The sequence below is a fragment of the Leptopilina heterotoma genome, unplaced genomic scaffold, assembly GCF_015476425.1.
Source record: "Leptopilina heterotoma isolate Lh14 unplaced genomic scaffold, ASM1547642v1 Lhet_167, whole genome shotgun sequence".
Lineage (NCBI taxonomy): Eukaryota > Metazoa > Arthropoda > Insecta > Hymenoptera > Figitidae > Leptopilina > Leptopilina heterotoma.
Window position 1 is genome coordinate 581564 of NW_025110883.1, and position 17245 is coordinate 598808.

Below are 17245 nucleotides of genomic sequence, written 5' to 3' on the forward strand. Positions count from 1 at the left end.
TTTTTCTAAGGATATCAAATTGAGCCAATAATCGAATCAAAATGTTTGATATCCGCAGAAAAACTGTGATGGTAGAAAATTAAAAGTAGCCACCACTGGAAAAATTTTACATTATTCGCAATTTGATATTTAATTATTATTATTATTATTATTAAATAAGAACATCCTTATTTCTAATAGATTATTATTATTATTGGGATCAAATGAAAATTTTTATATTTGAATATTGTTTATTTTACTCTAATAAAAATGCTTCGGTTCAAATAAATATTAATTTAATAATAGTCAAGTAACAGATGTTGAATCAAATAAACTATTTTTCATTGTATTTAATGTACAGAATTGGGTTGGATAAAAATATGGCTAATATTTATTTAGCCGAATTATTAAGCCGAAATTCATGGAACTAATTTTATTGGAGAATTTTCAATTAATATATAATTTATCTTTCAAAAGTATAGAAAGAAAGAATTAATGAAAATTCTGGCTAAACATTAAAATAAAAGTAAATTAAATGTGTTAAATGTTATCTCTACTGAATAGAAATTTAATTAGGTAAAAAGCTTGGCTAAATATAAATTTTTAAAAAAGTTACTAATTCATATTTTTTCTGGCAATTTTGCATTATAATTGTTAATAAAATTGAAAAAATAATAATTTTTTGATTTTATAAAATTATAAAAATATCATTCTTAATAAGGCTCATCATTCAGAAAATTATTAGCGGAAATAGGCTTATTAGCAGTAGGACTCTTTTAAAGACAGGAATTAAAACCGAAAATAAATTTTGTTATATAATTAAATTATTTTTTTTAACAATGAAAAGAAGTCAAGAATATAAGATCATAACTTACATAAATATTATTAAATAATTTTTAATTATTAATAGGTATGGTTTTTTTGAAAAAGAAAATTATTTTTCAACCTTTCTAAGTTTGACTCTATATTGTTTAACACTGTCATGGAATTCTATCAAAATTTATCTATTGTATTATACTTTAAGGATAAACTTCCTTTCGTTGACTATGCAAATTTCAAACTCGAAACAATCCTGAACTCAAAATATTAATATTGCATTAATTTCAACTACCTCATTGCAATGATTTTCATTATTTTTCTTTAAAATACCTCCTTTTTTTATTTATTTTTATATGAATTATATAATTTTCGTAATTAAAAAGAGATAAAAAAATATTAAATAATTATTAAATAACGAAAAAAATTTCGGTTTTATTTCCTGAAAAGTAATGAAAATAAATTTTGTTCGTATAGCAAAAATGATAAAATAAACATATATATTGAACTATATATCGATGAAAAATTAATTCTCTACACACTATTTTTATGAAATGTAGAAGCAATTGATTGCTTTTATGGCAAATTAATTTTTCATCGAATCAATTGGAAAGGAAAGGTCGCTAAAAACAGAAAATTGATATATCTAGTTGAAAATGAATAAAGTAGAAAGTTTATTTACTAATTGCGAACATTCATGGAATGTGTACTTTTCGTGTTGCTTTATAAACTCTCTCTCTCTCTTTCTCCTTCTTTCTTTCTTTCTTCTTCTTTTTATCTCTCTTTATCTCTCTATTTCGATTTGAACTCATTTGGTACGAGAGATTAAATATTAATATTCTTTTTTTCGAATCCCCCACTTGTATTGATTGCTTTACAAAAATATTGAATTCTCTTCTCTTTTATTCAGAATTTTTAGTGATGAATAATTTATTAAAGCTTTGGACTTTAACGTATCCGATACCTCGAAATTCCAGGGAATTTAAAAGTCAGATATCCTGAACAAAATATGGGAACGAACTATATACATAAATATATATAGAGTGTGAGAAAAGCAAAATTAATGATCTTTTTTAAATCAAAAATAAGTCTCGCGAGGCGCAAAAATGTTTTATTTAAATTTACTGTTAAAGAAAGTGTTGTATTTACTTGTTCTACTTGTAAGACAACTGGATTTTGCAATAGTTTTTCTTTATGGTGAAATTTGCAACATTTAAGAGAGAAAATGAAAAATTAAAGGGAATATTAATAGTTTTTATTTTCAACTACGAAAGCTTTAAATGTTTGGTACTATAGTAATAAACCAACTGTTACTATACTAATTGCATTTATTAATGATTGATGCTTCCTTTTAATTTTTTTACTAGGTACTAATATTGTAGCTACAAATAATTTTGACTATCAATAATTTATTGTTAACCTCAATGGTTGTAATTACAACAATAACCAGTAGTTTTTTGTTTGAAACTCCCTCCATGGTTGTTACCACTCATCACTATTTTTCAATAATTGTCTCTAATTCCCTACTTCGAAATTGAACTAAAAATAGTTTTTCGATTCTTTTATTTATTTGTTTGTGCTCGGAAAGTAGCAGAATTCAGATTTCATAGATTGATTTCTCCCCCGGGATGGGATTAATTTTGAGGTGTGTACACTATAACACAATCGTGCAACATTCAATTGGATTTGGTGAATCGAGCGATACAGAACTTGAGAGACATTTTTTTTATGTCACGAATATAGGGTGCATCCCAAATGGATATTAAATTGATCAATCACATACAGTGGACAGTTTTTTAAACGTTTGCTAATGTGATACTATAAAACAAAATAATTAAATCTCTTTTTTAAAAGCTGTATTTTTTGTATTTATTATTTTTAAATGTTAAAGCACGTTTTCCAAATAATTAGATATGTATGTATATTTGTGGAAAAGAAGAAATCTTTTTATTTATCGTTTGTTTGTTTAAATGGAATGCAACAGAAATGTAGGTTATTCTAATTTGTAAAAATGAATTTTCGCCTATGATTAGGATTTAGGACTTACTGCGTTAATTATTTTTCACTACAACGAGGAGGTTGACGATCGATTGTTGAATGTAGCTGAAAATTCAATTATTCTTAAATAATTGCATGCTACAATGCATCTATATTTATCTATGAAAACCTCTATCTATTTAGCGAAAAATTTTGCAATAAACAGATTAACAATTTAGTAATTTTAGTAATTAATAATAATTTTAGTAGTAAACTATTATTAATTGTAATAATAATTACTTTTCTAGTAATGAATAATTTTGATACATCTAAAGAATTGCCAATGTAAAAAATTACTAATTATTGAAAAATAGACACTGGAACTCGAGTTACTGAGTACTGAGACATCTACCTCAATAATTCGAGTTTCAGTGTAACACTAAGAAGAAAAATTCTGAATAGAATTGTAAGAATATTCTGAAGGGAATATAAAATTGTACAAAGCCAATAACTTTTTCATATACATTTTTTTTCGAGTTTTATTTATTTTCTCGTAGAAAATAAAAAAATAAAAAATATATAGAAAATCATGTGAGAAAATTTTGAAAAGATATTTTTTGTACAAATGCATTTTTTCTTTGCATATATGTACATATGTATATACTTTTTTATTCTCCCCCGGATATATCTTTGGGTGAATATAAAAATTTTAGGAATTTTTTCTTGAGATTTAAATAATCCACGGATATACTTAGACACTTACCAGTAGATTCAGTTGTACTTTGAGGCAAACCGGAAATCCCAAAGACGCGAGAATCCTCATGTTTGGAGTCTGCTTCTGAATTGGTAGGCACCGTGATCACCACTTCACCTTGTCGGTGAGGCGTTATTTGATACTTTGTACTCGACTTTACTGCTCTAGGATCAATGGGAGGTGCAAAATGCGAAGGAATTGAACTGCGCAAAAAACGGAAAAAAATTCACATTATATACAGTTTGAAAATTATTAAATATTTTCATTTTTTCACTCTTTTTTCTTTCAAGTTTCAAGAAGAAAAAAGAGTGGAAAAATGAAACAAGATTTTATTAAAATAAGAATTCAGTAAATACTTGCTCGAGGGAAAAGTTTACAGTTATTATATATATTATTATGAATGTAATAAAAAAATTGATGTGAGTGAATTGAACCTAATGGAGTGAAATGTTGAGGCAGAAGAGAAAATTAATAAAATTGTTCCATCTTATATATTGAGACTCTGTAATTTATTGGACGTGCTTCAATCATTTTATGACTCGATTAATTCGAGGATTACGATAAGGCGTGTGAATGTCCTTTGATTTATATGGAATTGAACCTCCAAAGTACCGTTCTATTGTGCTATATTGCCAGGCCAGATTATCTGTTCTGTTGATAAGGGTTATAGGGGTAGATTTACCGGAAGTGAACTCTTTTTTTTCTTCAACTTTTACAAGACCTTCATATTTGGGAAATTCTTATCTTATCGATTTTCAGTTCCCCCTTTTCGATATATATCTACACTCATTTCTTTCTTGATTTTTTTTGCCTCGAGCACCTCTCAATATCAGTTTTCAAACAAAGACAATTTTTTCCGATCCATGTTTTGCAAATTATGTTGTAAAATATTTTCCTTTTTTGCTTAAAACTTTATCCCCTTAACCTTATCTTACCAGGAAGGGTAATTTTATTATCATAATTGGAGGGGAAAAAATGTTTTTCTTTTAAACATTAAAATTGGTTAATTTAATGGTGTCACTAAACAAATTTTCTTCTTTCGGTTGTTATTTGTAACTTTTTGGTTGAATTTAGTAACTTTAGGGAAATAGACTTTTTCTTGCAAGCAGTGGAAGGGAATTTGTTTATTTGTTTCTCTATTTATATATATACGAACCTTAAAGTGACTCGTTTTTTCACTCGACTGGAGAGATCTGAATGTCCCCGATGAATCGGTCTCGGTTTTTGCTTTTCGTTTTCTCGAAAAGAAGTGGTGGTCGGTGAACTCGGCTCGGATAATTGTTTATCTACTAAAATCGGCTTTAGTACAGTCGACATGCTCGGTGGCTCCTGTACATTAACGGATTGATATTCGGACTCTGGTATAGGTAGGGCCAAAAGTCGTTTTCTATCCTCCATATAGAGCTCCAACAACTGATCAAGTTTAGTCTCGATATCATCGACCTGTGTAAAATTTAATCACGAAATATAAAATTACATTATACCTTTACCGGTAATGTTTCATAATCAAGTTACAAACATTTTCAACTCCAAACTTATTTAATCCGCTATTAAAACAATTTCTAGAAACAAAATTTCTCACCCCTGGTAAATAATTAAAAAATTCCAATTTCGGAAAATTTTTTCTTACCATAAAGTTGCGAATTTTACGAAATTAATTAATTTGTCATTTGTCGCCTAAATTATTGAACTTGGCGTTGATCTTTTTAGGAAATTCAATAATATTTATTTTTATACTATAATAAACATAATTTGTTATGACTCACCTGTCTCTCGATAGTGACAACTCGTGACGCTAAACTAGTTTTCGAAGCGTAGACATCTTTTGCTTTAGAACCTTGTTTTCCCAAAATTTGATCTAACCTGATGTGAGAAAAAGAATGTAAAGTTGAATAAAAAAAGATTTTTTCTATTTTTTTTTTTGAAAAACCAGGTAAAAAGCTAAGTTCAAAGCTCACAACGCGTATGGAAATTGCATGCAAGAGAAAGAGAACACAAAGTGCGATACTATCATATATATAAAACAAAGAAAAGTGCTAACATCAAAGAAAAATGTTTGCTAGGAAAAAATATTGAACAATTCAATTCAACGAGGAATTGAAGAAAAGTAAAAAATCGAGTCTGAAGAAAGTTTTACGCACTTTTTGAACTCCTCCAAACCTATTTTCTTCAAATTATTTTTGAATAACACTAAAAAAAAGAAAATACAAAAGGGTCCGATTTCTAAAAAGCAAAAGCTGTTTGTATTCATCAAATAGGATTTAGGGATTTTAGAACATAATACAGGGTTTTAATATTTATTTTCATAATTCTGTGATAATATCTGTGATAAAATTTGTATCAATAAATATAAATTTGAATAACAATTTGACTAAATTTGGATAATAAGTATAAATTTTTTGCGATTTCCGAAAATTGTTTGCGAAAAGGAGAAAATGGAAACAATTTTTGAAGGAGATTGCTAGAGAGATTGATAAAGAGAGAAAGAGAAAGTGAGAGAAAAATAAACAAGTTTCGACGTATGGAATTTACGTCGTGAAATTTCGAGTTTTGTTAAATTGAAGAGTTGTTGTTGTACGCGGAAAGTAAAAAGTTTTTTTTGAAAAAGAAAAATGTACTAACTCATCCCTGTATTATCCTGAAAGGGATCGATGCAAGCTCTCGAGTACCTCTTGCGAAATCTCGTTTCTCCTCAAAGAAGAAGAAGAAGAAGTAGAATGGGAGCATCGACGCGACGATATGACGATAGAAAGGATAACGCGGGTTGGCAAACAAGAAGCAAGGATTTAGCGTCAAAACAGGCTCTTGCTTCAATAAAAAAAAAATTATTGAGTTAGGCATTTTTCATTAGACGACAATTTTTCATGAAATATGATGAATACAATTTTAATCCGGGTTTCATTTTGTTGTTTCACATCATAATTTGGAAAAAAATTCATTTCTCTTTCAATTTGTGTGGACGATCAATTTATTCGGTTGCTAATCAGATTAACAGTAATTATAAAATTTCTAGAAAAAAAATTATAGCTTTACTAAAATTTTTTCATTTAAACCGTTTGTGACTGCGGCAAATATTTCTTTGTTTCACTCGGTTTCACTAAAAGAAAGCTAATTCAATATATAATACCAAAGATACGTTCTGATTAAAAATTTATTTATTCTAATAATGAATTATTTATCAGCAAATGCGTAAAAATTGTCAAGAATTATCGTAGTGAATGAAAAATTTGTTTACAAATGTACCAACACTGTTCTGTGTGAAGTACATTTTGCCTAATGTATTTTTTTTTGTTTTGGTAACGAAAAGAAGTTTCTAAATGAAAATTTCAAAGGGGATCTTTCAATTTAATAAGAGTGGTTTTCAATGAAACTCCGTTTCGTTGCGGAAACTCTTGTGAATAGAAAATTGAAAAATGAATTTAAAAAAAGCTGTACAAACTACTGGGTCATAATATACAGCGAAAGGGATTGTATTATATATTAATGGATAAGGGAGCGCATAATAAGAAAAAAAATAAGAGAAAGTGAGTGAATTCGAAAAAAGCTTTTTTTATTTGAATATTTGAATTTTTTGAAATTCGACGAAGGTACTCGAAGGGTGTACCTGAACTGAAGGTTTCGTACGCGATTCAGGAGATCCGCATGTCCCGAGCTGTATTGTTCGATCACATCCTTAACGTCATAGGGCTTTAAGGCTTCCCTGAATTTCTTCCGGGCCACAAAGTATCTCAGCTACGCACACATTTACTTTTTATATTTACTCGTTCACGATTGCATCTTTTGTCGTTTATATTTCTTTTTTGGAATTTCTATTTTATTTCAAAATTTTCTTTTTATAAAATAATTATTTGAAGAAAAAATTTCATTTTTACATTCTCATTACTAATGAGAAAGTATTGGATTTCTAGACCAAACGAAAATTTTTACTGAAACCTATATTTTTTATTTTATATAAATACTTTTTCGATTTTGATAATTAAAATTATTTAAATTTTTTGATAAAGCAATCGTAGATGCGGTTACGACACTTTCACAATAATGGATGCTGTAGAAAAGTAAAGATTGAGATTTACAAAGATGTTAGGTTAGAGTTGGAAGAAAACGGCATGCACACTTTTCTGGTCGAAATGGCATCGCAAAACACGACCAACAAATAGGCATTGTATTAATGTTATTGTTTTAATAAAAAGGCTTAAAAATCTATAATGTAAAGAAAAAAAAATGTAAAAATTATTATTAGTCAAGAGATTTCTTAAATTATTTATTAAATTTAGCTATTCATTGAATTAAATTATTAATTGCATTAAATTTTGTGATAATTTTATTTTTGAAAGAAGTTGAATCCTGACAATTTTTTTCTTCACCAAATGGGATCCGAGTTGAATTGTTTATTTAAGCCTTTTTATTGAAAATAGCCAGTACGTGAATGGATGGATTGATATGGAGTTGGAAGGAAAGAAAAAGTGAGATGGGTTTTTGCTATATATCCAAGCTCTCTCCTTCCAGGGATCTGCATTCAGTTCGTGATACAGTCCTGATGAGCTTGAGAGTTTATAAGCGCAGTGAAACTGAAAGGGTGGATGGGACTGAGCTTGCAGCAGATTGCAAGATTGGATCAGAGAGAGAGAGAGAGAGGGAAAGAATGAGAGTATTAGCATGGGGAAGAGGGAGAAATCTTTCTGGAGGATTTACTGGGAGGAAAATGAGCGCCAGAGAATTTGTCAGAGTTTTAGATTGTCAACTAATTTTGCACACTATTTTTGCAATCTGGCATACACTTGAAAATACATTCCCTTATTTCTAAAACAACAATTTTCTATATTCATTTAAAAAATTCTAATTGAAATCGTTTACCTTCCGAACATTTTTAATTATTTAAATTAATTTGAAATAATATTCTCGTTTTGTTTATTTTAACAAACTTGTTACAATTTTTAACGATTCAAATATGCAATTTCTTCTCGGACATGCATAAATGCTTCAGTTTTAAATTGTATGTATTCATTTTTAGAAAACTACATTCACAAACTCTCATTCCCGAACTCAAATATAGTGAAATGGATTAAATAAAGAATAGAAAGGGGGAATTTGGAGAGAATGGGCAACGACGAGGGGGAGGGGAGACACTGAGATACTTGTTTTTCTTATCAAATATTAGCTTTGATCTGATTAAATCTAATTTCAATTTGAAATTATACAAAGTTTATTGATTGGAATTTTAAATGGAAATGAGTAGACTAATGAGTTTAAAAAAAAGAGGAAAAAAGGATAAATATATATGTACAGAAATAAATGAAAAGAAATATAGGATTATTTCAATTTATTCACTTTTATTTCTTGAAAGTTAAATTAAGGATTTTAAAAAGTTTTCCTTTCGTGATGAGAAAAATTGTTTCGAGTCGCATTTATCAAGTGTGCGACACAAACGTGCGAAAGCATGAAATTTCTCAGATTTTCTACCCCACCCCCCCTCACTTAAAAAAAATTCACCCACTTTGATGAGTGGAAGTATTTGAGGTTGAAAATATAATATTTTGGTGTGATAGTTGTGAAGGATCAAGCAAGGGTACCTAGTTTGGATATTTTTCACGCGACCGAGTAGATCAACGTGTCCGGCGCTGTATTGCTCGATGACATCCTTAACGTCATAGGGCTTTAAGGCTTCTTTGAATTTTCGCCTGGACACGAAGTATTTCATCTGGTTGGTACGATAATCCATATTAAAATGATAATTTTTTCGCCCTATTTTTATTGTCTGACAATCGATCCTGCAGTTTTTCTTTAAATTAAATAATTAATCTTTTTTGTAAAGAAAATTTGTTCAAGTTAAAAGATCAATGACAATTTCTTGGTTCCCTGAACTTTTCAAGCTCTGAAAGATGCGATAGTAAAGTCAAAACGAGTTTATCGCGATAAAGTTTTCGAAAGTACCTCTTTTGAGTGTTCTTTATAATTAGTTGAGAAATTTCTGCTTTAAGGTGCATAATTCTGTGTTTTGCAGCAAGCAACATGGCGCCTTCATTTCCACTATCAGTTCCTTGTTAAGAGCACTCAGTAGACTGTGTCATTCATGCCTTTCAAACGAACCTAATTTTCTATTGTCAAACTGCGTACCATTCTTCGTCTTTTTTAATCATTCTAACCTTTTAATTTTAATCATTTCTATATTTCTAAATTTTTTCTAAATACTTAATTTGTTGTAAAATTTTGTTTTTACTGCTGGATCGATTGTTGACTGAATGTGAATTAAATAAATGATACGTTTCTTCTAGAGTAGAAAAAAATAAAAAAAACTGAAATATATATTTCTTTTGTTGAAAAAACTCACCTTTCGAATAGCCCTAATAGCACCTTTATGTTGATTTGTCAATTGAACACACCGCCGAGGTTCGTCGTCCTCATCTGTACAAAGAAAACAAAGGAAATAATTATCAATTAAAAATTGCTGTATCATGGTTTATTTTTCTTCGTCAAAATTCGTGCAGTTTCATCCACTAATTAGCATTATTCCTCTGCCTCCATTTCGAAGAATATAATGACTATTAGTAAACTATTTCTTCCTAATGACTTTTTTTCCGTAAATGAATCCGTTTGTAAAAAGTTTTTAGTGATATAAGTAGTTTTTCATCAGACTTCACTTCCAAATTGCCTTTACTTTCTCTATTATTCTTGTTTTCTTTCTTTTATTATTTTTGAATGTATTTTAAATAAATGTTTATTTAAAGAATTAATAAGTCAATTTTAGTAATCATAAATATAATTAATACAATTAATAAATCCGTGTGAAAATTGAATTCTATTGATGGTAGTCGTACTACCCAGATAGCACAACAATTTGCCACAAGTTTGCAGCAAGTTTGCATTGCAAACTTCGAAAATTTGCATGGCAAGTTTGCAGCAAACTTGCGGCAAGTTGTGAAATGTCCGCCTTGTGGCAAGTTTGCATGCAAACTTGCAGAAAACTTGCGTGGCAAGGTAAATTAAAATGTCTGCGCAGTAGTTTTATATGACATATAGAGCTGCGCACTACATTTTGTCACCTTCCCCAAGGGGGAAGGCAACATGTAACAAAATATGTACATTTTGAATACAAAAAAATTTTTTTGAAAACTTTTTAGAAAGTTTTTAAAGTTTTCAGCAAGTTTGTTACAACTTTTCTGCAAGTTTTCTGTGAAAACTTGTAGCAAGTTTGCATGCAAACTTGCCACAAGGCGGACATTTCACAACTTGCCGCAAGTTTACTGCAAACTTGCCATGCAAATTTTCGAAGTTTGCAATGCAAACTTGCTGCAAACTTGTGGCAAATTGTTGTGCTATCTGGGTATGGGATTGTAACTTTTTAAATATTTTACTTAATATTTAATAATTATTTTTTCAAGCCAATATTAGATTCTACTAATAGAATAAAAATACTACCTAATGACGAAATTTAATTTAGTGAAAATTAGCTACGGCGAGTTGATATTTTCATTTGTTAGTTATTACTGACTTAATGTACCGAAATTTACCCTCCCTGACAATTTAATCTCCTGAGAGTTATTCGTAAAGGCAATTGAGTTTGTGTTACTTTAAGGAGGCGCAGTTAACATCCCTTTAAATATTGACGTCCAGGAAGCAAAAAAAGAAAAATTTTCTTTTTAATTTTTCAAAGTATTTTACACAATTTTTAACATTTAAAAACTAAATTTTTATAACTCAATAATAAATAAGTAAGTAATGAGTAATAAATAATTAGTAAATAAGAATATAATATAACGTAAATAACAATAAAAGTAAACAATTAATAAATAATAATAAATTTATAATAAATAAATAAAGAATTAATTAAGTTTAAAAAAGTTAAAATTTTAAAAATAATATTTAAATATATTTTTGAAAGTAATAATCTAAATACTTTAAACAAAAAATTATGTTTTTTTATATTTTATGTGAAAGTGAAATATTGAGAAAAATGAGAGTAAGTGTAATAATTTGGCAGTCCTTAATATTGGTTTTATTTTCATTCCTATAGGGAAATGATAAATTTCTCTCAATCATCAAATATCGATAAAAATAGGATAGGAGGGATGGCGGAGGTGTTAATTAATGTTTTCGGTTTGAAGTAGTAGGATCACCTCTAAATACTTTTTGAAGTATGCAAATTACTTAATTCTAGTTTATGGCCGGTGGTACATGGAAAATTCCTCTTGTTAAAAAATTTTTTTAAACATATTTAATCTCCCTATATATGTTAGTTTAATGATTAAAATTAAAGTAGATAATTATCAGTTTTTGATAATTAATAATTCGTATTTAATAAATATTTTTTTCAATTATTTATTTCATAATTTATACCTAAATTATTATATTATACTTAGTATATTTAGAATATATTATACATTATACATTTTATACTATTGTCATATTTATTATATATTATATTCATTTATTGCATTTGTTTATTTGTTTCTTTCATCATTCACGAGCTTTTAACTGTGAAATATTTTATGTTTGTTACAAAAAATTAAATTTTAACTGATCATTATTTCTATTTTATAAATAATTTTGAAAAATCACTATGCGAGTACAAAGAAGAAAAACTTAAAAAAAGAAATAAAATAGATAAATTGCAAAATGAAATTTCAGACCATCAACATTTTAAGGGACGAACAGGCCTTTCTATAAATTTATTTATCTACGAAACATATCAGACATACAGTGGTAGCGTTCAGAGCTTTTCATTTGCCATGAAAAACGAGCATGTCACCTCTTTTCAGAGTAGTACAGTTTGAATGCTTTGATAGTTTTTCTTTTTTTAGTTTTAGTTTTAGTTTTACTTTTTCAACGAGTAAGCAAAAGTTATGGCTTGAAAAAAAATATATAAAATTCGGCAAACAAAATTCTCTTTCGTTTAAATTGTTTAACATACAAGTAAAAAAGATAAATATAGTATTTGCCATAAAAATATTTTTGATTTATTCTTTTTATATACCTATACCATAAATATTGTTCAGAAAATATATTTCAATTGTCTATTTTCGTGAATGATAAAATTTTGCAAGTATTTTTTGTTCTATAAAGAAAGTGATTTCTTTTTTGTATGTTTTTCCACTAAATAAGAAAATAAAAATTATTCAATTTAGATCATTTTAATGATAGTAGCAAGTAACAAAAAGGAAAAAACAGTAAAAGCAATAAGAAAAAGAATAAAGTAATAAAAAGTAAATAACTAAAAATTTACTTTAGTATTTTTCTTAGAATAGTCTAAATTAAATGTTAAATTTTGAATGTGAATAACAAGCTTCTGGAAACCATAATTTTTGCTTATTCCAGATTTCTTGGGTAAATTTCTCTAATTACAAAACTAGAAATTAGACAGCAATAATGCCAAACGACCAAAGCGTGAAGCAACTTAATGAGCGTGCATGCTAAAAAGCACAAAAACTTAATTACAAGAAAGCAAAAAAAGGAAAAAAAATTACTTTTAGCCAATTATGAAATACGAGAATCGTGATTTATATAGTTTTTTTTTGTTAACTTTTATACCAGATATTTTGATTTTAGATTAATCTTTTTCAAAAAATTTAAATTTGTCAAAATTAAAATCAATGAAATGATAATAATAATGATGATGCATTTTATGTATGTAATTTTTAATATGTCATATAATAGGGAGTTTAGAATTCCTATATAAAGTCTGAGGTATAATAATACGTACTCTAGAGAGAAATCCAAAGTGCGTGACTTGTGTGTAAATTTGATAAACGACTCACCCACATCGTACATTGGTACAATTTGGAGTGCTAATAAATCTTCAGTTTACAGTTAATGGTTTACAAGCAATTTAACTCTATATAGATCCATACACATTTCCCATGAGATTTTCCTTTCTGATTGCTGCTAAAAAACAAAACCAAAACAAACGAAAAAAGGTGTACTGTGCATACTTGTCTAAACAAAATGTTGACGTTTAATAACTAGAGAATGTTTATATGCAAAACATGCAAAAGTGGTAGGAAATTGTGACCGGAAAAAAAACAAAAAAAAACTGCTTGGAATGTAAATCAAAATTAATAAAAAATTATTGAAATGAATATAGGAATTGAAAGGACAAGATAGGGAAAATATTTTTGGTTTTTTAAAAATTAAGAAAACTAGTTAGGTTCTTCTTAAAGTCCTTTATTGGGCAAGAAAGAAAAATTACTTTTCTATGTCGAAAGATAGGAAAACTTGTTAAGGCCCCTTTTGTTAAAAATTAAGATTAAAAATTAAGCTTTTTAGAAATTACGGAAACTGGTGAGGTCCTTCTTAAAGCCCTTTTTCTTATTGAACAAGGTGAGAAATTTTAATTTTGTAACGTAGGTAAATTTATTTTTTTTATAAGAAAATAGGAAAACTTGTTAGGGGCGATATTAAAGTCTTCCTTTTATTGGGTCATGTGAAAATTTTTTCTTTTGTTGGAAATTTGGAAAACTAGTTAGGATCCCTTTATTGGACAAATTAGGTAAATCTTTCTTCTAGTCTTTGACAAACAATCAGGAAAGCTAGTAGAGCCCTTATTAAAACCCCATTTCCCATCGGAAAACAGGGAAGTTTCTATGCTATGCTACAAGTTAGGCCTATTTAAAAATTCGCAAAAGTGGGGAAATTTTTTGTTTTTTCTACCATGGTAGAAAGTAGAAACTGTATTAAATAGTTTAGCTCTTCTTAAAGTTTCATTTTAAATTAGATAATATAATAATAGAAACAAATAGTAAAGAGGATAATATAGAATGATAATAGAAAATAACAAAAATTTTAATAATTATTTAATTAATTAAAACCCAACTTGGTATATAATAAAATGTTTGACAAATTAAATATTTACTTGCAATTAAAAGTGAAATGTGAAAGAAAATGAAGTGCATAGTGCACGATAATTCGATTGAGTTAAACGAAACACGAAGAGTTTGTCTTGATGATTAAAAAAAAGAGAAGAGCGAAAAGAAAATAGTGTCAGGTTTGTGATGTTTAGTGAGGAAATACCTGAAGACTCGAGATGTACCGAATATAATCAATGATGAAGGGTCCTGAAAAGAAGCTAAAATAGTAGAAGAAGAAGAAGTAGAAGAAAGTAGAAGAAGAAAGAGAAGAGAGAAAAAAGGAGTGTTGCGTACTCTTTTCGGAAGTTGGAGATGCATTCGGGGAGGTTGGTGACCCAAGAAGTTCCGGCAGAGGGGGAAGCGGGGACACCAGACCAGCGAGTGCTAATGGCAGGGTCGAAGTTTCCCCTAGACGACTGATCAGTCCGTCGATGCGCAGCTCACGAAGTTCAAGGGTCGATGAAGATCTTCCAATTCGGCACTTTACTGCTTCGCAGGAAACATCCCCAAGAAAGCCTTGGTCAGTCGAATCAAATTCAGGATGGTATTCGACTCAAGATTGCTTCCGGTTTTTTTTTGCTTTCTTTATTTTCCATTTTTTTCTCTCTCTCTCTCTCTCTCTCTCTCCCTTGGGTTATCAATTTGATTCGGGTCACACGATAGGATTTCAAGTACAAGAAACCAAAGCGTGCGAAAAAACAAAACAACAAACTCACCAATTCTTTTGAAAAAACTTTTTTTCTTAATTTTCTTGTTATTTACTTTTGTCTGATATCTATTCATTTAGTTTATAAAATAACAAAATTGATATAAATTTTAATCAGTCATTTCAGATAAATTATTTATTTTTATAGATTTAACGATCTAAACTTGAAAATTATTATCTCGTGCAGCTTTCGTAATTTAATTAATAACTTTAAAATTAATTTTCTAATTACAGAATTTAATTAGTCAACGTTGAAAATATCAATAATTAATAGTTCTGGAGATATATAATTATTAAATTATTAATATCATCCTATACATGTATGACAAAAAATAATTACAATTTTGAACAAATATTATTAGCTTTTAATTAAAATAAATAGAAAGAAATATTATTGATTAGTTTAATAAAAATACTAGTTAATTGCACATATTTATAATTTGTTCCATAAAATTTCCTTTTTAATTTTGACTCATTATAGAATATAATAGGACATCAGACAATTTTTAATAAATAATTAATTAACAAATATGAAATTTTTTCAAATGAAGTGGTGAAAAATAATGCGCGCAAATTTATAATGTAGTAAATAAAAAGTAATTATTGAATTGGAAAAAAGAATTTATTCACATAAAAAAGACAAATAATATAAATAGCAATTAGCAACAATAAAATAATAGATTTAAAAAAGTAGTTATAAAATAAATCCTCTATATATGAGGAGGAAAAAATAAAGAATAATTAACAATAATAGTGAATAAATGAGTACAAGACAATTTATCAATAATAATAAATAAATTATAAAACAATTTTACGAATTAGGCAAATAATAAAAAAGTGATAATAGAACAAAAAGTATAATTTTCAAATGTGAAAGAAGAAAGATTGAGGATATATTAATTATTTTGCACAGAGATTGAGAAATCAATGAAAAAAAAGTAAATAAATTTACCAGCTGTGTTTGAAATATTTTTAGAAAATATGTGCATTATGTGACACACATATAATATTTTATAAATAGTTACCTGATTACGATGTTTGAGAATATCCATTGAAACATTAAAAAAAAACTATTTCCTCATACAATTTGTATATAATATGAAAATGTGTTTGTTTCATTTTGTTTCAATTTTTTTTTTAAAGAATAATAAAGACTTTGCGCTTCAGAGCCCCAAACAAGCACAATGAGAAATTAAAAAAAGAAGTCATATTTTTTCTTTATACCAAAAAGAAAGAAAATTACGAATATAAAAATAAATTATCGAGAAAATAATATATTATACTAATTTATTATTGTAAAAACGATTCTACAACACAGTCTAAAAAAAATTTTGTTTATGTTAATATCAATACTGATTAAGCAAAGTACGAAATTGAAATTATACTGAATATAATTGTATAATATATATAAAAAAGCAGTTTTTCAGTTTTTGCTGCAAATATAAAAATAATTAACTATATTTTTAATAATAATGTGTGCTTGTGTTATCAACATATATAGAGAATTGTTATGTAGAAAATAGCATTTGCATTAACAACAATAATTACGTGTTTTTGAAAATAAAAAAGACAGAAAACTTTACGAACTATATAGCTATAATATGACGTAATATAAAATATTAGCGCTTTCAATATTAAGGACTGTCACAACTTTTAAAAATGCGTGTCTATTTAAAATTTTCTTTTTTGTTCTATATAACTTTTTGTAGTTTTTAATTTTTGGTTTTTCAAATTTTCAAATTAAGGGTATTAAATGAATTTTTTTTATGTTTAAATGAATTTTATATAGGTACTATTTTTATAATTATTATTTTGTTTATTTTATTTTTTAATTTTTATTTACTATTGATTGGTTTTTTTGCTTCCACGTGGAGGAAGCTTTGTATTTTTTTTGTGGGCTTAGTAAAATTTTACTTACCGTCGGAATTTTTCTTTAATAACGCAGTCTCTGTCACTGAATCCTCCGAGTAGCTTGCATTTATTCCAGACACCGTTTCGTTGTTATGGTGACCATTATTATTGTTCATTGTAGTTGGAGCACCTGAGCATAAAGAAAATATTCTATTATCATAATGATAATTATTCTAATAGCATTAATTATTATTATTATTATTATTATTATTATTATTATTATTATTATTATTATTATTATTATTATTATTATTATTATTA

General features: G+C 27.5%; 1 protein-coding gene across 8 annotated transcripts in view; it reads right to left on the minus strand.

The window, feature by feature from the left end:
- LOC122499343 (potassium voltage-gated channel subfamily KQT member 1-like) overlaps positions 1 to 17245 on the minus strand; it is a 95074-nt gene that overhangs the window by 1589 nt on the left and 76240 nt on the right. For 3 of the 8 annotated variants that reach the window (XM_043607634.1, XM_043607632.1, XM_043607637.1), the window contains 7 exons: positions 16992 to 17114; positions 14662 to 14883; positions 9855 to 9928; positions 7131 to 7258; positions 5293 to 5389; positions 4683 to 4969; positions 3536 to 3729 (listed from right to left, as the gene is read on the minus strand). In XM_043607634.1, the coding sequence (XP_043463569.1) occupies positions 3536 to 3729; positions 4683 to 4969; positions 5293 to 5389; positions 7131 to 7258; positions 9855 to 9928; positions 14662 to 14883; positions 16992 to 17114 (1125 nt within the window). Of the gene's footprint in view, positions 1 to 2842; positions 2899 to 3535; positions 3730 to 4682; positions 4970 to 5292; positions 5390 to 7130; positions 7259 to 9096; positions 9225 to 9854; positions 9929 to 14661; positions 14884 to 16991; positions 17115 to 17245 lie in introns of all 8 variants that reach the window. The other 5 variants (XM_043607636.1, XM_043607633.1, XM_043607635.1 and 2 more) reach the window with 5 other exon arrangements.